General features: G+C 46.1%; 2 protein-coding genes and 1 long non-coding RNA gene across 6 annotated transcripts in view; 1 reads left to right on the forward strand and 2 right to left on the reverse strand.

Moving 5' to 3' along the window:
• Positions 1-7,117, reverse strand: part of Tsr1 (TSR1 ribosome maturation factor) — a 12,803-nt gene extending 5,686 nt beyond the window's left edge. Inside the window, exons 1-8 of the mRNA XM_087910306.1 lie at positions 6,955-7,117; positions 6,690-6,793; positions 5,625-5,844; positions 5,392-5,526; positions 4,468-4,892; positions 2,865-3,024; positions 2,345-2,502; positions 746-936 (exon numbers count right to left, since the gene is read on the reverse strand). Of these exons, the coding sequence (XP_087766432.1) occupies positions 746-936; positions 2,345-2,502; positions 2,865-3,024; positions 4,468-4,892; positions 5,392-5,526; positions 5,625-5,844; positions 6,690-6,793; positions 6,955-7,051 (1,490 nt within the window). The 5' untranslated portion in view covers positions 7,052-7,117. The remainder of the gene's footprint in view (positions 1-745; positions 937-2,344; positions 2,503-2,864; positions 3,025-4,467; positions 4,893-5,391; positions 5,527-5,624; positions 5,845-6,689; positions 6,794-6,954) is intronic.
• Positions 7,118-8,106: 989 nt separating this feature from the next.
• Sgsm2 (small G protein signaling modulator 2) overlaps positions 8,107-18,725 on the forward strand; it is a 38,872-nt gene continuing 28,253 nt past the window's right edge. For 2 of the 4 annotated variants that reach the window (XM_087910319.1, XM_087910320.1), the window contains exons 1-2: positions 8,109-8,318; positions 13,523-13,598. In XM_087910319.1, the coding sequence (XP_087766445.1) occupies positions 8,262-8,318; positions 13,523-13,598 (133 nt within the window). In that variant the 5' untranslated portion in view covers positions 8,109-8,261. Of the gene's footprint in view, positions 8,319-13,522; positions 13,599-18,725 lie in introns of all 4 variants that reach the window. The other 2 variants (XM_087910318.1, XM_087910321.1) reach the window with 2 other exon arrangements.
• On the reverse strand, positions 13,497-15,840 carry LOC148120891 (uncharacterized). The gene is made up of 2 exons (XR_015738814.1): positions 15,686-15,840; positions 13,497-13,659 (listed from the first exon to the last, which is right to left on the reverse strand). It is a non-coding gene; the product is annotated as an uncharacterized LOC148120891 (long non-coding RNA).

Here is an 18,725-nt window from a genome sequence, read left to right on the forward strand (position 1 = left end):
CACCACTGCCCAGCTTCCGGGGGGGGGGGGGGGCGCGGGGACCACCTAATTTTCTTGCTTTTACTTTTATAAGCATTCATTCAAAACATACACTCTCACTTCCCCAAATATACACTTCAGAGCTGATGGAGGAGGGTTATCTGTCTATTGTGTTATTTTCATTGGTCAATAAAGAGACTGCCTTGGCCCTTTGATAGGACAAAAAATTAGGTAGGCGGAGTAAACAGAATACAATGCTGGGAAGAAGGGAAGTGAGGCAGATGCCATGGAGCCAGCCACCAGGTCAGACATGCTGAATCTTTCCCGGTAAGCCACACCTCGTGGTGCTATACAGATTATTAGAAATGGGTTAATCAAGATGTGAGAGTTAGTCAGTAACTAACTCTCTAGAGATAATGGGCCAGGCAGTATTTAAATGAATACAACTTATGTGTTATTATTTCTGGGGCTAAGCTAGCTGTGCGGGAGCTGGGCAGGATGAAAAGCAGGCCTGCCTGCAGCCCCTCACTACACAGAGCATTTACTCCTGCAAGAAATATTTACTGATTAACTTAGGCATATCTGTTTTACTAGGGTCTTCTGAACAAATCTACACCTTGCCCGTATTTTGCTACTTCTTACATAGCAATATTAGCCCCTCAAGGACAAAGACAATGTGTTTTTTTTATTTGGCTCCTATTCACATAGTTCTAAACCATAAAAAAAGTTTTAAATAAAACTTGTCTGAAATGATTTGTTGACTAACCGAATTCTAGCAGCCACATCACGAGGGGTATCCATTTCATCTGGAAACATCTCTTCCATTCTCTCTTGTTTATATTTCTCCAACATTCTCTCCTCGGCCTCCTCATCTACTTTCTCGTCATACAGATCATCACGCACAGACTCCCCTAGAGTCATGGTTTCACATTCCTCTTCCTCCTCGCCACTCTCATCCTGTAAAGTGGGGGATCACAAATATGCATTATGGAACACACTTGTAGTCTTAGCATTTAGGAAACTGAAGCAGGAGATTCACTGAGTTTGATGGCAGCTGGGGTGACAGAGTAAGACTGTCTTCAAAAAAAACAAAAACAAAAAACAAAAAACTAATAAACCCAAAACGGGCAGACAAAGTAGCTCAATTGGTAGAGTGCTTTTCTAGCACACAAAACTCTTGGTTAGACCTGGACAGATTTCACGTGCCTGTAATATCAAGACCTGGATTCAGGGATATCCTCAGCTAGAGTTCTAGAGAAGCCTGAGATTCATTAAGACTATATCCCCCAGAAAACCAAAAATCATAGCACTAGCAAGGTAACTCAGTAAGTAGAAGCACTTGTTTCCAAATGACCTCATTTCTATACCTGAGTTCTATACAGGGAACCCAAATGGTGGGAAGGAAGAAAGAAATGACTCCAGTAAGGTGTTCCTGATCCCTCCTCCCCCCACAAACACTCCCCAAAAGACATACACCCTAAAAACAATGTGTGTATGTATGTCTGCGTGTGTGTGTCCTTGGGGGTGTGGCTCATCTGGTAAAGTGCTTTCCTGACATTTGTGGAACCCTGGGAACTGATTCCTAGCACATCAAAAACTAAGACACAGGATGCCAAAGTATCTCTACAATCCAGCACTAGGGAGGTAAATGCAAGAGATTACGGAGTTCAAAATTATTCTCTGCTACACGTTGAGTTCAGGACTAATACAGGAGACCTTGTCTGGAGGGAAAAAAAAGGACATAACTATCCAATAATAAAAAGGTGTGAAGTCTTAAAAACAAATAGCAAGTAGGCATGGTTTCACATGCTTATGATCCTAGTTCTGGGAAGCTTAAGGTAGGATTGCTTGTGTTCAAGGTCATTTATGGGCTAATAAGACCACCTAAAAATTTTTTTGCAGATATTTCAGCAGAAACCTATCCACCTCTACCCCAAAAGCAATTAAACAAACATTAATTTTTCTAGACACCTATCTGCAACTAATATAAATACAAAAATGTGCATTAGTGTCATATATAAATGAGTATACAGGCATATATGAGGAAGTCTAAGGACAACTTTGTCTGTCCTCACCTTCCACCTTGAGTCAGGGTCTTTTGTTGTCTGTTACCTTGGCCTTGGTGTTCCTGAGATTATATCTCTACACCCAATCTTGCCATAGGAATAGTTCACAGACTTGTACTACCACACCTGGCTTCACGTGTTCTGGGAATTCAATCGAAGTCCTAACACCTATGTGGCAAGCACTTTACCCAATAGGTCATTTCCCGGCCTCAAAATAAGAGTAAGTCATAAAAACATTATAAGTACAGCCATATTTTTGGAGTTGTATGAACAGGTGGCCCGATGGCCCATTTTCGTACCTCAGACTCCTCTTCCATAAAACCTTCATGTTGTAGATCATCATATTCATCACTTTCCCCATCATTTTCCCCACCTTCATCCAAAATCCATTCAGCCTGGTAATTGGATGTTCCTCTAGGGACCTTCTTTACCACCCTGGAACGTTGCTTCAGTAAGTCTGTAAAACCCAAATAACTAACTTATATTATTTATATATTAATTATACTCCCTTTCTGTATTCGCCTATGCAGACACTGCTACCAACATGAAAAAATAACAGTTACATGAAAACAGACTACTTCTAAATTTAATTCAGCTGCCTCACAGTTAGCAACAAATACACAGCTAAATAAACCCTGCAGTGGATTTAATATCACTTATTATTTAAAAAGACAAGCCTAGAGTAATTCTGAGAGAGGAAGCAGAGCTGTGTCCAGTGTTTGCTTGGTACAGTCATGTAGTATTTTAACTCCAATCACTTTCTTATCCAGCCCTATAAGCAAGCAGTGACCAAGAGTAAACATGTTTGCTACCACTGACCGTTTGCCTCCTCCAATTCGTCCTCTGTGGGCCAGGTTTGCTCCCCTTCCATTGGATCTGGAGTAACCTCTGTCTGTAAAGTCTCCTGTTTATCAGGATCTGCCTTCATCAGAACTTTAAGGTCTTCTTCCATGTTGACTGCAGTATCTGTAGCACAAATCTAAAAACCAAAAGCAGGAAACTGCCTGTCAGACATTAACCAAGTCCGGTAAATTTAACTGTAACTCGAAAGTCTACAAAGTAAATAAAAAATCAAAGCATACCATATTTCCAAATGGTGATCTCCTAGTATTTCAACTCTGATTTCCAGCTTAACTCTTCAGATTGTTTCTAAAAAAAATTCTTATACTCTCCTACCTCTTATTATACTCTCTTTCAATCAAACTGCTCTCTTCAGAATTCAAACAGACCCTTCATGGTGGTGCACACCTTTTATCTCAATTGGCAGAGGTAGGCAAATCTCTGCAATGTTTGAGGCCAGCCTGTTCTATACAGTAATTATGTTCCAGGCCAGCCACTGCTAGCGAGGGCCAGTCTTTAAAAAAAGTACAAATAAATTCTCTACTCTGTCACTATACCTAGGTTCATAGTTCCCAAGATATTCCTTAACCTCTGTGGAACTCATAAGTCATTCATTCTTCCAAATACTTGGTTGACTCTGATCTCTCCTGTTTAACTTGCTAATGTACTCTCAATTTCCACAGCAGGTCTGCACTTTAACTATATACTACTGTAATTTTTAAATTCACAAGTGTTAATTTTTTCTCTAATTCAAATAAATTCTGAGAAGAGACCACACATCTGCCACGAAGGCAAAGTCAACTGTGCATAATACCTAGGAAGTACTGGATAAACACAACTGATTGACATATGTCTAATTGTCTACTGCCTTACATTTCAAACTAGCAGACTCCTCACTCACGTAAGTGTGCAATCTAGCCTCTCTGGAAATTAAATTTTCCATCCTATGCCAACTTACACACAAACATACATTCTTAAAAAAAAAAAGAAGAACAGAAGCCAGACAGTGGTGACACATACCTTTAATTCCAGCACTTGGAAGGCAGAGACAGGTAGCTCTCCGAGTTCAAGGCCAGTCTGGTTTACAGACCAATTTCCAGGGCAGCCAGAGATACAAAGAGAAACCCTGACTTGAAAAACAAAAACAAAACAGTCCAGACTGTCAAACCCAATGACCAGAGTCTAATCCTCTGGGCCCACAAGTTAAGAGGAGAGAACAAAACCCTGGCAAATTGTCTCCTGCCCTCCACATGAGTAATATGCCCTCTCTCCAGCATACAAAACATAATTCGTAAAAAAAAAAAAAAAAAAAAAAAAAGTTAAACTTGCCAGGTGGTGGTGGCGCACAACTTTAATCCCAGCACTTGGGAGGCGGATCTCTGTAAGTTTGAGGCCAGCATGATCTACAAGAGCTAGGTCCAGGACAGGCTCCAAAGCTACAGAGAAACCCTGTCTCGAAAAACCAAAAATAAAATAAAACAAAACCAACAATCTTGGGCAAGGAATGTTGCCAAGTAGAAGAGTGCCTGCCAAGGCCTAGATTTGATTCTCCAAAGTGAAAACTCTTATCAATCTTACTTACCTCCATTGCCACACTTGGTTTCTTCTGGGATTTAATCACTCTAGGATTTAAAGGAAAGGGGTCCACAGGTCCATCTATCTGATTCATTTGGAAATCACCATGTCCAACAATATGCAGCAAACTATTTACATTCAGAGTCCTCCCACGAACATAGCCTGAGATTTTCAAGGTGCCCACTAAGTTACTCTCCTCACTAGGCACAAAGTCAGCAACATGGGCAAACAAGTAAGCTCGCCGATCTCGAAAAGCAAGATGCCGCTGCTTTTGGTTAGCCAACTGTCTAAGCAGCAGTCCTGCCTCCTGTTGGGTGTCCAGCAACAGGAGCTTGTCATCAGGAAAGCGTTTCTCCACTGTTCTACTTAGCTTTTTTCTGGCATCTACTTGTTTCTTTGGTGGGAGGCCAGAAAGCCCCTGGACAGCTAGTGCTGGAAGGAGAGGAAGAAAGAGCTCAGTGACTTACTGTTTCACCACTGAAAAATTCATTTCCAGATCACAATAACATCCCAACCAACGACCATGGGAGCTCAACACCTAGCTAAAACTAATGAAAGGTCACAATTAAGTCTATCTTTCTGTTCTTTCCCCAGGCAGCACAGGAATAAAAATTCTCTTTAAGACAGGCAGTGTTGGTGCAAGCCTCTAATAGAATTACTGGGGAGGCAGAGGTAGGTAGATCTGGGTTAAGCCAGCCTGGTCTACAAAGAGAATTCCAGGACTGACAGGGATGTTGTTACGCAGAGAGAAAAGTAATTGAAAAAATAATGTTTAATTTGGACACACATTCCACAAAAGCAGACTACAACCCATTGGTCATACTACTAAATCAAATGCCAAACACTGTGCACAGGAGATCAGAGTTGCACAACAACAACAAAAAGCTAATTAATTTTCTTTGCTGGTCTCCCAATACTCCAACACACTTACTATAGGTGGGAAGGCCCTGAGCAAAGAGGCAAGACAGACAGTAATCCCCAGTGCTGTCCCAGCCTTCTACTGCATCCAGAAGGAACAGGATGGTATCAGCAACTTTAGCCATGTCTAATACAGTATGCAGATCCCCTGAAAACAGCAGATATGGTAAGAAGAGGTAGTTAGCACATTATACTTAAGAAATAGAACTACTTACATAATGACAGAAAAATATTGGATACTCTAACCTGGTCTTGCATATGTGAAAAACCACCGATGTTTCAAAACAGGGCTTAGAAGCATAAAGCTATGGGTGCTTCCCCATTCATTCAAGTACACTGTTCCCAAGTCTTCATTCTGAAGCAGTCTAAATGCCTCTGGAAGGGAAATCCTGCTGTGCAGAGGCACCACGAGCACCTGATGAGGCGGTCCATCCTTGCTGCCCAGCTGCCTCTTCTCTGCCAGAACCTAGCAACACAAAGGTTCAGAGATTTTACCAATCATTTGGTTCCCTATGACATCTTTAAAAACACAGATGCTGCCACACCAAAGCACAACTCCCCAAGCTCTTCGTTAGTTTGTAAAAGTAGCAAGGGAACTTTAATGTAAAACATTAGCAAAGACTAGAATAGTCAGATGTGATGGCCCAGGCCTTACTGAGCACTCAGGAGGCAAGGGCAGGGGGATCTCTGTGAGTTGGGGGCCAGTCGACATTCTTAGAGAATTCTAGACCAGCTAAGGCTACACAGTGAGACCATTTGTTAAAGAAAACATAGCCCGGCAGTGGTGGTGCACGCCTTTAAACCCAGCACTCGGGAGGCGGAGGCAAGTGGATCTGTGGGGAAAACAAACCAAAAAAAAAAAAAAAACCTTATAATCAGACTACCCTGCAAACAAACAAACAAAAAACCCCAGACAAATAAATGAAAATATCCAAGCATCAAGCAATCTCTCTCTCTTTTTTAATTTTTATTTTTCTGTACAGGGTTTCTCTGTAGCTTTGGAGTCTGTTCCAGGACAGGCTCTTGTAGACCAGGCTGGCCTCGAACTCACAGAGATACGCTTGCTTCTGCCTCTCAAGTGCTGAGACTAAGGCGTGAGCCACTACTACTCAAGCAATCTCTTGCTAAAAGCCACGTATATGGTTGTCAAGGAGTTTGGCAGAGCCTCGGACTAAAAAGAATGCGGCCCGAACGTACTCTGCGTTTATTCTCCACTTTCAGCTCAGTTCCGGTCACATTTTCTAGTTTGAGGTATTACCCATCTAAAACCATTCAGAAGCCGCACCGTTTCCCAACCCCCACTCCTCTCACCGCCTCCCTTTTCTGCTTTCGGAGCTGGCTGGCGCGATGCCTCTGGTCTACTCGGCTAGGCTGCTTCTTCAGCTTCTTGCACAAGATTTTCGGTCCTACACGGCCTGGAAGGCAGATCAGAAGTGACTGTTCTGCTCCGCACCACTGATTAACGAACAGGAACCTTTTTGCGATCCTTAGAGCCTTTGGCAAGGGTCCCAAGTCTAGTCTCGGTGTCGGCACGGCTATCGGCTAAGCAGCCCCTCTTCCTCCTCTGTCCACTCACCTTTACTGTCCCGTTGTGCGGACGCACCGCCGTGGTGCCGCCAGCCTTTATGAGGTTTATTCTGGTGCTTCAGCGGGCCCGAGCGGTGAGCCGCCATTCTGCGGCCCACGTGCACCGAGTAAGCACTACTTCCGGCAGGACCCGCGCGTTTCCGGCCCCGGGGACCGACCTCAGTCTTGGACGGACTCCCGCGCCTTCTCGCGAGGTTTGTTCCGCTAGCCTGTGAGCGCTGGGTGCCTGAGTCCCAGAAAATACGTCGTGGCAACTTTTCCCACGCTGCAATCCGCTAATGAGCTGAAAGACGCCGGGCGCAGACTCCCGGCTCCGGCTTTTGATACAGGGGGGCCTGTATTGCGACCATCTTTCAATTTTTTCACGCTAAAGTTGCATTACATAGAAGAAAAATAAAGGCGTCCTGTCACATATATTTTGCACACCGATCTCTTCGGTCCCACTGATTTTTATAAAGGGATAAAGTGTCACTGAGTAACCTTTTCTTTCCTCTATTACTCTAATTTCCCAAGCGAATCACTCAGAAGGGTTTCGTCTCACCCTCGCCGGCTCCATTCCAGCTTGTCTCTTACTCCATCTTCTGCCCCCCCCCCACTTTCCACAAATCTGCAAGATGAGCCAAACCGGACGTGAAGACCACCCTGAGGAGGGTGAGGGCTTCCTCTTGTGCTCGGGATCTTCATAGCTCGCGGCTGGGTTCTTGCTTTTCTCCCACAAGCTTTGCAACTAAGAGCGACTGACAGAGCACGGGATTTGGAGGGGTGGTGGGACCAGATTCGAACCCCAGAGACGCAGGGCCGGTCCTCTCCGAGTGGCCAGAAGTCGGGAGCGGTCGCTGAGGTTGCGGCCAGCCCAAGCACAAGCACCTTTCCAGAAGTCCGCCCGCTTCGCAGCGTCTGGAGAGGAGCTGGCTCCCAGCGCTCACAATGCGGGTTCGCGCCCTCGGGGCGGGAGCCTGCCCGTCGCCATGACAACCGTCCCTGCGGCGCGTGCCCGGGCCCGACGCCCCCAGGCGTCCGCACCCGCCCTGACCCCCCCCCCCCAGTCGCGGCGCACACACCCCCTCCCTGCCGGCTGTGGGAAGGGGCCGGGCCTGCTGCCTGACGTCTGCGGGGCTCGGAAGATGGCTGCGGAGCTGAGCACCGGGCAGTGGCTGCGGCGGCGGCAGGCGGGGAGCGCGGCTGGCGGGGGCTCCGCCTCACGCGTGGAGCGCTGAGCTGGGAGGCGCGGAGGCGGCGAGGGCACGCGGGGATCGGGGGGCCGCTGGGCGCCGCCTGCCAGCCACCTGCCGCACCATGGGCAGCGCCGAGGACGCAGTCAAAGAAAAGCTGCTATGGAACGTGAAAAAAGAGGTAAGGTCGGGGGCCAGGACTCGGGGGCTCGCGCCCCTCCCGCGCTGCCCCGGGAGCGGAGGGGTCACGGTTCCCACGCGCGCGGCCGCCTGCGCACCGGGCGGGGGCGGGGTCCGGTGCAGGCTGTGCCTTCCGCCCCTCTCGGCTCCCGGGGCTGCGCCCTCGTCCCGGGTCAAGCAGGCGCCCTGGGGCTTGTTTGCTTCGGCGGTCCTCCGGCTCCCGCCCTGTGACGGCAGCAGCGCGGGGGGATCGCGGTCGGGGGAGGGGTGGCGGCGATTGCGGGAGAACCCGAGTTGCCCATTCATTGCCGGGACTGCTCGGGGGAGGGGGCGGGGTCCCCCAGGGCCTCCGGCGGCTCCGAATCCGAGATCTAGGGGCTTCGCTCCCTGGTTGCCTACACCGCCCTCGAGTATTCCTCTTGCAAGCGAGTCGTGGCTGGCTGAGGGTTCGCCGCACACCTCACTGCTTCTCCCTCCACGCCCACCTCCTTACCCAGGAACCCGGGTATTTTTAAGAATGGTTTTTAAGTCTCAGACTGTTTTTTCTCTTTGAGGGAAATCCTTCAGAAAAAGAATCTCTCTACTAATCCCCTTTACCTTGACCCTGCTTAAAGCTCATTTCAATTTCGGGGGTGGGGGAGGAGGGTTGCCCATATGAATGACTCACCAGCTTGTGAGAGAGCCTGCAGTGTAGATGAAATGAATGAGGCCTCCTTCCCCAGCCTGCCTCTGGAGCTAGATCTGCCAGGTGTGAGCTGCACGAGGGGAAGAAACCTGTCTGCTTGTTCACTATTTTGTATCCAGGGCCTGGCACACTTGTGGGCACTCTATTTGGTAAATATATCTGCTGATCTTGGAAATTGAGATCTGGTGGGAGTCTTCAATAGTTCAGTCTTAGTTTTTTGTGAACTTGGGTAAAGTTATTTAAACTCTTTCAAGTCTTGATTTCCTCATCGCTTTTTAAAATAGGATAACATTGTTTATTGCGAATATATGAATGCACCATACTGTTTCATTCACCCTTAGCGTTTCAGGATTTGAGAAGATTTGGGGCTCTCATTCTGCATTAACCATTATCTTGTGCGAACAACTTCATTGTGCTTTTGCAGCGAAGTGGCCAAGTAAGGCTAGGGCTTTTTAAAAATAGTCTTAGGCTCCAGCCTTGTCCCTGGAGAGAAATTTCAGTGATTATCCCCAGGAAGAAGGGAGTCTAAAGACAGCTGGGGGAAGGCAGGTGTACAGAACTAGGATTATTTGAGACCCAGATTTGAGAACGAGAACATGATTTTCTTCCCAGTGTTTCAAGAATGATTGAGTGCTTTGAAAACAATGTATGCTGCAAGAATGTATCTTCCTGGCAAAGTCTCCCTCCACGAATCTCCCCGGTTAGTGCTTGGTTTTACAGAAAACCATACTCTTTCTCTCCTACAAGAAGAGACAGCTGAGAACTGTAGGCAAGCTTGTTCTCACAGAGGACCTCTGACCAATCCTAAAAGCATCAGTTGGTCCTCCTAACCCAATATATGTTCCTCCAGTTGCTTCAGATACCTGTAGCTCTTTAGTTGTTGAGTTCCTGCAAAGACCACCCTGGGAAGTAATTGAGGAAGCTTGTAACAGCTTGGAATGCAAGAATCATCCAATCTGATCCTCATTTACCTAACCACTAACCATGAGCAGTTCCAGTAGGAAGGAACCTCCAGGTCCTTCTTCCTTGGCAGATGGAACTCTATGATACCCAGGCCCAATCAGGGCTACACAGTGAGATCCTATCTCAAAATAAATAATAAGTAAATAAATAAAACAAACAGAACCCTTTGGGAGCCAGGGCACCATCAGGATGCTGCATCCTGTCCAAAGGATGACAGGCAGGGACTAATGCTGAACATGGGAGCATATTTGCCTATGACTCCAGCACTCATGGAGCCGCAACAGAAGAATTGCAGGAAGTTTGAGTCAAGGCTAGGCTATATAGCGAGTTTGAGACCAGTCTGGTCTACATAGTGAAAAATAGAGTTGAAGAGCTTGCTCTGTGGTTAAGAGCACTGTCTGTTCTTCCAAATTTGATTCCCAGAAGTAGCATGGCAGCTAACAACTGTTAGCTCCAGTTCCAGGGAAACTGACATCCTTTTCTAGCCCCTGCAGGTACCACATAAACATGGTGCACAGACATACATGCAGGCAGAAGACCCATACACATAAAGATAAATATGTTCTTAAAAAGATAAGGACTGGGGCTGGAGCGATGGCTCAGAGGTTAAGAGCTCTGACTGCTCTTCCAGAAGTCCTGAGTTCAATTCCCAGCAACCACATGGTGGCTCACAACCATCTGCAATAAGATCTGGTAACCTCTTCTGGTCTATAGGCATACATGCAGACAGAACACTGTATACATAATAAATAAATAAAATTTAAAAAAAAGATAAGGACTGTCTCTGCTATGACTTACTTTTCCTGTGCGTTTATATTTTTTCTATCTTCTTTTTACTGTGGTTGAGGGAACCCATCTCTGATTCCCAGTGGTGGCTCTTTGTCTCCTGGCAGATTCCCCATGGAATCTGGCGTAAGTGCGAGAACCTCATGCTGATGATGGGAGTATAAATTGCTACAGCCACTTTGGAGAATGTTTTGGCAGTATCTGGTAAAGCAGAATATATGCATCCAAAATTCCTTGCCTAGAAATATAAATTTTAAATAGCCAGCACATATGTTCACCAGAAGATATGTCCAGGTGTTCATATGATTCATAACAACTCCAAACTGGAAAATACCCAAATGCCAGTCAACTGTGTTATTTTCGCACAATTGGAAGTGAACAATCCACAGCAATACATGACAGAAACGAATCTCATGATCGTTCACTCAAGCAAAAAAAACAGATCGCAAAACACTACATGCTGTTATTTCATTAATTTTTTTTCTTTTTAGTATAAAACTTGCAAAACTAACATAAGAACTCAGAGATTGGGCCTGGTATCGCATCCCTGTAATCCCACCAGGGCAAAGGCAGTGGGAATAAAAGTTCAAAGCATGCATGGGTTACAAGAATAAATTCCAGGCTAGCTTAGGAAACTTAGTAAGATCCTGTCTCAAAAAAAGAAGAGGTTTAAGGCTGGGCTAGGTGGTTCATGCCTTGATCCCAGCACTAAGAGGCAGAAGCAGGCAGATCTCTGTGAGTTCAAAGCTAGCCTTGTCTATATAGTGAGTTCCTGGCCAGCCAAGGGCTACATTGTGAAATCCTGTCTCCAAACAACAGTAGCTCGGTTCTGCTGCTTACCCAGCATGCACAAGGCCCTGGGTTCAGTTACCCCATACACACAAAGAATAATAATTGAAACTTAAAATAAAAGAAGCTAGCTGGTGGTGGTACATGCCTTTAGTTGTAGCACTTGGGAAGTAGAGGCAAGTGGCTTTCTGTGAGTTCAAGGCCAGCCTGGTCTACAGAACCAAGGCAACACAAAAGAAATGTTGTCTCAAAAAAAAAAAACAATAAATAATAATAATAATGAAATAAAAAAGAAGAAAAGAGGTATTTGAGTATTCATAGGAAAAGGTGGTGACTGGGGTGGGGGATGATAAGGCAAGGTGTTCAAGCACACAGGTTATATGTTGTTTCTTTTGTTGCTTAAGACAAGGCATTCTAGCCCAGACTAGCCTTGGAGTTAACTGTGTAGCTCAGGTTGACCTTGGCCTTGAACTCTTCTTTCAACTTTGTCTGTGTGTGTGTGTACACATGCCACAATGTGTGTGTTTCACACATGCTGTGTGTGTTGTGTGTGTGAGTATGGGTACATGCATGCCATAGCGTGTGTGTGTGTGTTGCACATGATGTGTATGTGAGTATGGGTACACACGTGCCACAATGTGTGTGTGTGTGTTGCACATAGTATGGGTACACACATGCCACAGTGTGTGTGTGTGTGTGTGTGTGTGTGTTTTGCGCATGATGTATGTGTGAGTATAGGTGTTGCACATGATGTGTGTGTATGGGTATACACATGCCAGTGTGTGTGTGTGTGTGTGTGTGTGTGTGTGTGTTTTGCGCATGATGTGTGTGTGAGTATGGGTACACGCATGCCACGGTGTACTTGTGTGGGTCAGAGAACAATTTGTAGAGTCTATTCTCTCTTCCCACTTTAACATGGATTCTGGGACTCGAACTCAGGCCTTCCTGAGGCTTGCTCAGGAAGAACTTTCACCTGATGAGCTCTTGATCCTCTTTGTCTTAATCTCCCAAAGGTTGGGATTTCAGGCATGTGCCACACCATCTGGCACTTGTTCTGTTTCCTACTCTAAAAGTATGCAGTGTGTAAGAACTCACCCAGCCTATGAGATTATCATATAAGCTTTTTTATGTTAATGAATAATAATAATAAACAATAAGAACACCTTTTGTGGTCCTAGAGATTAAACCTGGAGACCTTGAATGACAAGCAAGACTACCATAGAGCTACATCTCCATCCTATAAATGCCTTTTGGGGTTGGGAGTTAAGACAAGGTTTCATGCTGTAGCTCAGTCTAGCTTCAGGTTAGCACAGGTTAGCTTCAAACTCAAACCCTAAAGCATCAGAGTTTTAAAACCTAATTAGAACGAATGAGAGTTGATGAGCCATTGATGGACCTATTCCTGACCTCAGAAAAGGAGGGGCAAGTTGTTCATCTGCAGTTTGTATGTCTACCTAGTAGACAGTGTGTCTACCTAGAAGCCCTTCTCCAGCTCAGTGTGGATGAGCAAATAGTCTCCCATTCTTGTTTTCTAGGCAGGAGGAGTTGTGTCTAAACTGGGTCCTCCACACTGATTGGTTAGTAGATTTGACATCTCTTAGTTTCCTCTCAAAAAGCTTGGGGCAGGCTATGTTAAGGAACATTTGTTTCTCCACCCTTCCCATCTTTGTCATCTCTGCAAATATCTCAAAACTCAGACCACGAGGTCACAACCAAGCTATTTACCTTCCTAGAAACTTGTTTTATTGCTGATTTTCCCTTTTGGTGCTAAGAATTGAATCTAGAACCTTGTCTGTCCAAAACAGTCTTAGCCGTGGAGACATACCCTCAAACCCCAGTAGTTCTTTGCGAAGGAGAAAAGTTAAAAATAATAATGCTAGCCTGAAGGTATGGTTCAGGGATAGAGTGTTTGCCCTGGGTTTACTCAGTAGCCCAGCAAACATAAATGCGTTAAAATAATGAAGATTCCCATTTATTCGCAGGTGAAGCAAATCATGGAGGAGGCTGTCACCAGGAAGTTTGTGCATGAAGATAGCAGCCACATCATTGCTCTGTGTGGTGAGTCAACACTTTACTGTGGTGGGTCCTAGGCTCAGGACTGAGCACATGGTCCTGGGACCTGAAAAAGATGAGTCCTCTGGTTTAGTACCCCTCAAATATGATTGTGAGTCCCAATCATCCCGAACACTTCTGAAGTCTGTTTCAGCTCCATCCCAGACCTAGTGAATCAGAGCCTTCAGGTTATAAGAAACTGTATATTTTAGTACCCTACGACAATAGTTCCTAAATTTTATTCGCACCTGGGAGTGTATTAAAACATTCACAACCAAGCCAGGCGGTGGTGGCACGCGCCTTTAATCCCAGCACTTGGGAGGCAGAGACAGGCGGATCTCTGTGAGTTCGAGGCCAACCTGGTCTACAAAAGCTAGTTAGAGGACAGGCTCCAAAGCTACAAAGAAACCCTGTCTCAGGGAAAAAAAAAAAAACACAACCATGTCATAGATGATGTCCCAAGCCCATGATCCTAGCTATTTAAGAGGCTGAAATAGGAAGACCAGTTCAAGGCTTGTCTTACCTATGGAGTATCCAAGGCCAGCCTGGGAAATTTAGTGAGAGACCTTGCCTCAAAAAAACCCAAACAAAAACATAGAAAGAAATGACTCAGTAGCTAAGAATCCAGGGTGGCACAAGCCTCCTTTAATCCTAGCCCTTGGGAGGCCAAAGCAGGTGGATCTCTGTGAGTTCAAGACCAGCTCTGATCTATATAGTGAGTTCTAGGACAGTCAGAGATACATAGGGAAACCCTGTCTCAAAAAACAACAACAACAATAAAAACATAATCCTGAGCTGGGCGGTGGTGGCGTACACCTTTAATTCCAGCACTCGGGAGGCAGAGACAGGTAGATCTCTGTGAGTTCAAGGCCAGCCTGGTCTACAAAAGCTATTTCCAGAACAGACTCTAAAGCTCCAGAGAAACCCTGTCTCAAAAAACCAAAATAACCATCATCATTATCATCATCATTATCCTGGCTGTTCTTCCAGGGGACCCAGGTTTGATTCCCAGCACCTGCATGGTAGCTCTCACCTGTCCCCAACATCAGCCCCAGGGGATCCAATACCATCTTCTAGCCTCCTCTGGAACTGCATGTACATGGTACATAGACATATATGTAGGCAAAACACCCATACACATAAAATAAAATTTAATTTTTTTGAAAAGAGGGTGAGGGACATAGCTCTGTGGTAGAGCATTTGCCTGACATGCACAAGGCCTCAGGTCTAAGACTCAGCATCACAGAACAAAACATAGCTGGTCCCCACAAAGGCATTGCTGGTTCTAGTAGGTCTAGAGTGGCCAAAGACTGAATTTCTTCGATGTTCACAGAGCAGGCTGAGGGACTGTCCAGGGATCACACTTTAAGATCCTTGCCCTATGCTGGGCGGTGGTGGCACACATCTTTAATCCCAACACTTGGGAGGCAGGGGAAGGCGGATCTCTATGAGTTTGAGGCCAGTCTGGTCTACAAGAGCTAGTTCCAGGAAGGACCCAAAGCTACAGAGAAACCCTGTCTCGAAAAACCAAAAAAAAAAGATCCTTGCCCTGAATGCTTTGGTGTTTGGAACCACCTATATTATCCGTCCTTTTTTACTCTGGGGAAGGATTAGTGCTTTGGGAATGTTTTTATGTGCCTTTTGGCTGCTATGTTCTCTGGTTGCTCCATTGTCCTAATTCCCTATGCACTTGTTAGAGTCAGAAGAGCATGAACATAGGCAAGGAGGAACAGCCAGAGCTTCTGGCTGTAGAACGGAGTTGCATGGTGGGGAGGCATCTGAAACGTGAAACAGATATTTCCCTTCGTATGAAAAAGCTTTTATCTACACAGAGTTTTCTTTGATTTCCAGAAATTTGGCCATCCTCTAACACCCCCTAAAGGAGGGGAGGGTACCAGAGCCTAGCATGTCTTAGCTCATACTCAGAAGAGATGCCTTATTTTTTATTATTGTTATTGTTGTCATTACATCATATTTACTCCATGTGGTATGTGTGCACTGCGGCACACCTGTGGAGTTCAGAGGGCAGTTGTTGGGAGTCTGATCTCTTTCCACTGTGTGGGTCCTAGGGACCCACAGGTCGTCAGGCTTACCCTCAAACACCTCCGAGCCTTCTTCCTGGCCCTGCTTTTGGCTGCAGAGAGACAGGGCTGACCTTCCCTTAAGTGCAGCAACACTCCAGAAAATACTCTCTAAGCAGCAGAATGGCAAGAGCCAGATAGGCAGTCTCTGCCCCAGGACCATACATTCTGCTGAGAGAGAGAAAGACAGGAAAAAAATGTGTGAAAAGATATGATAATATGTAACGGCAAGATCTATGGAGAAGGATAAACTAGTTACAGAGGGTGACTGGGAAAGGAAGTCAGTGAGCAGAGGCTGTGACACAGGGCTGTGCAAACCACTGCTCCAATACTAAAGCCTCTTTTCCCTCTCTTCCTGTGTCTATCCTTGGCTAACCTTAAACACACTGAGTCTCTTGACCTTCCCACCTCAGCCTCTCAATTACTAGTACCGTAAGCATGCGCTACCCTGCCAGGCCCATCTGGGACTAGTTTTTACCTCCAGTAGCCCCCTTTAAAACTAGAGCAGTGGTGTCCACCTCAAATCTTTGTGGGGATTGAGTTTACGTCTGTTAGTGTACTTAGACTTGCAAAAGCAGAAAACGGGTTTTCTTCTCTTCTGAATGTCAAGGCTAGGTCTAAATCTGCTGCTGCTTCATCATAGAACCCAAGACCTGGGAAAAGAAAAAGAAGAAGCTCCCCAGTGTCAGAATTATTAGCCTAGAAGCATATTAGAATTCTGGCTTAGTGCTAGGCTTTGTCAAAGCACACAGTGTAGAAAGCTAAGGCATAGTGAGAACAGCTTGTGCATGGGTGCCCCGTGTGGGTAGCCGGGGAGAATGAAGGAAAGAGGGCTGGAGGGAGGCCAGCAGCAGAAAAGCGCTAAGTATCCCACATTCAGCTGTCGAGGTGAGAAGCACCTGCCAGCTCTCCTGCAGCTGCCTGGGATTCCCAGCCCCCTGGGAGCTCAGGTTTCCAGGGTTTTAAACCGAGTCCAGGAGGAGGGGCGTGTTCTGCTGGTCTTCCAAGACTCCTAAGAGTCACTGGTGCAAACATAAAGGCCACAGGGTCAGACAAAAAGTCAGATGCGAGGCAGCAGGCAGTGTCAGGGACTGAAGTGACCCAGATGGCACTTAGGGCACTTTCTCACATGAAGAGTGTCAGCCCCGACTGAGTTGCCAGAGGAATTCAGGCCCAGGCTTCTCATAGCCTCATGTGGGATCTTGTGTGTGTTGGTGAGTATGTTAGCATGTTTGTGCTGTGTGTGTGGTTGTTAGCAGGTGTGGGTATGTGTGGAGGCCAGAGGTCAACCTCAGATGTTGTCCACAGAAGCCATCCACCTTCTTTGTGGGGACAGGGTCTCTTCCCTGATTGGCCAGCAGTCTCTGGATGGAACCAACTCCTTCCTCTCTTGGTGTGTGTGTGTGTGTGTGTGTGTGTGTGTGTGTGTGTGTATTTGTGCATTCATACATGTATTATGTGTGAGGGGTTTGTTGTTGCTCTTATTTTTGAGGTAGGCCTTGCTATGTAGCCCTATCTGGCAAGAAACTCACAATGAAGACCAAGCTGGCCTCAAACTCTGAGGGGTTTTCTTCCTGCCTCTACCTCCCAAGTGTTGGGATGAAAGGCATAGACCACCACACCCACCACTTAGTGACTATTTACGAAACTCAAGACAGTAGCTCAAACAACAACTTTTAAAATCAAATAATTCTAAACTGGTCAGTGGTGGCGCACACCTTTAATCCCAGCACTCTGGAGGCAGAGGCAGGAGAATCTCTGTGAGTTCAAGGCCAGCCTGGTCTACAGAACAAGTTTCAGAACAGCCAAGACTACACAAAGAAACCACCACGTCTGGGGGGTGGGTGAGGGTGGAAGAGTTTAAGTTCTGGATGAAAGATGGCTTAGCGGGTAAAACTGCTTGTTGTCAAACTCTGTGACCTGAGTTTTATCCCCAGAACAACCCACATGGTAGAAAGAAAGAAATGACCCCCTGGACCCCACATGGTAGAAAGTCCACACACAAACACACCCACTAAATAAGTGTTTTAAGACATTTTAAAGAAAAAAATGAAAAAAAAGTTTAAGAGTTTAAGGTCACCCTCATTGATAACAGTGTTAGAGGCCAGCTCCAGGAGACCCCATTTAACAGACTTACTGCCGGGCTGGAGCTCCGTGGAGAACACTTGCTCAGCATGCCTGGGATTCTGGGTCCAGTCTCTAGTTGAATCAGATTAATGCTGCGTATTTTTTTCTGTAGCTTTGTGAACATTCTTCCACCTCCCAGTCTCAACCCCCATGGACTGGTATACCCTGACACCTCCTTCATGGTGGGAGGAAGGTGTTTTTAGCGTGAACTATAGACAGAGCCCTCTCTGAGTCAGCATTAAACAGCAAATTATCTCAAGGTATGCCCTTGAACCTTGCATCTGAAATAATAGCACATGTGCCTATGAATACTTATTCTCTTGCCATTGAGAGACTTAGGGTAATTGAGGCATCAACCCATGAAGCTATGTTTCTCTGAGCTTGACCTTCCCCTACAGTATCTTTCTACTTATTCTGTTCTAGTTGGTTACCAGGGTTGTGGGGCAAGGCCTCGCTGCATAGCCCTGGCTGGCCTGAAACTCACTATATAGAACAGGCTAACCTTGGACTCACAGAAACAGGGGATTGAACCCAGATACTTGTGGATCTTAACCTTACATGACTGAGAGAGGAGTCTGGCTTTGAAGAGTAGTTCTCAGACTCAGTGTATCTTCTCACACCTTCACCAGCAGCTAGGTATTATGGGTGGGGCCTGGGCCAGCCCTGTCTCCTCAGTCAGCTTTCTTGGGCCAACCTCAGGGTTGCTTGAGGCTGAAGCTAAGCTGTAATGGGAGGTGGGGGTAGAGTCTGGAACTGGGAATAACGTGGGGCATTATTAACCAGCTCCCTGTTGCTAAGCAGCTTTCATTAGCCAGTTAGGTCTCCCCTGTAGTGAGCTTCTTCAGGGAATGGCGGAGAGATCCTAATAAGCTGGGAGAGCAGCAGGTGCTGCAGGAGGTTGCATCCCACCTGGAAGATTGCAGCC

This window comes from Myodes glareolus, chromosome 9, assembly GCF_982192425.1.
Source record: "Myodes glareolus chromosome 9, mMyoGla1.1, whole genome shotgun sequence".
In the NCBI taxonomy this organism is placed as follows: domain Eukaryota; kingdom Metazoa; phylum Chordata; class Mammalia; order Rodentia; family Cricetidae; genus Myodes; species Myodes glareolus.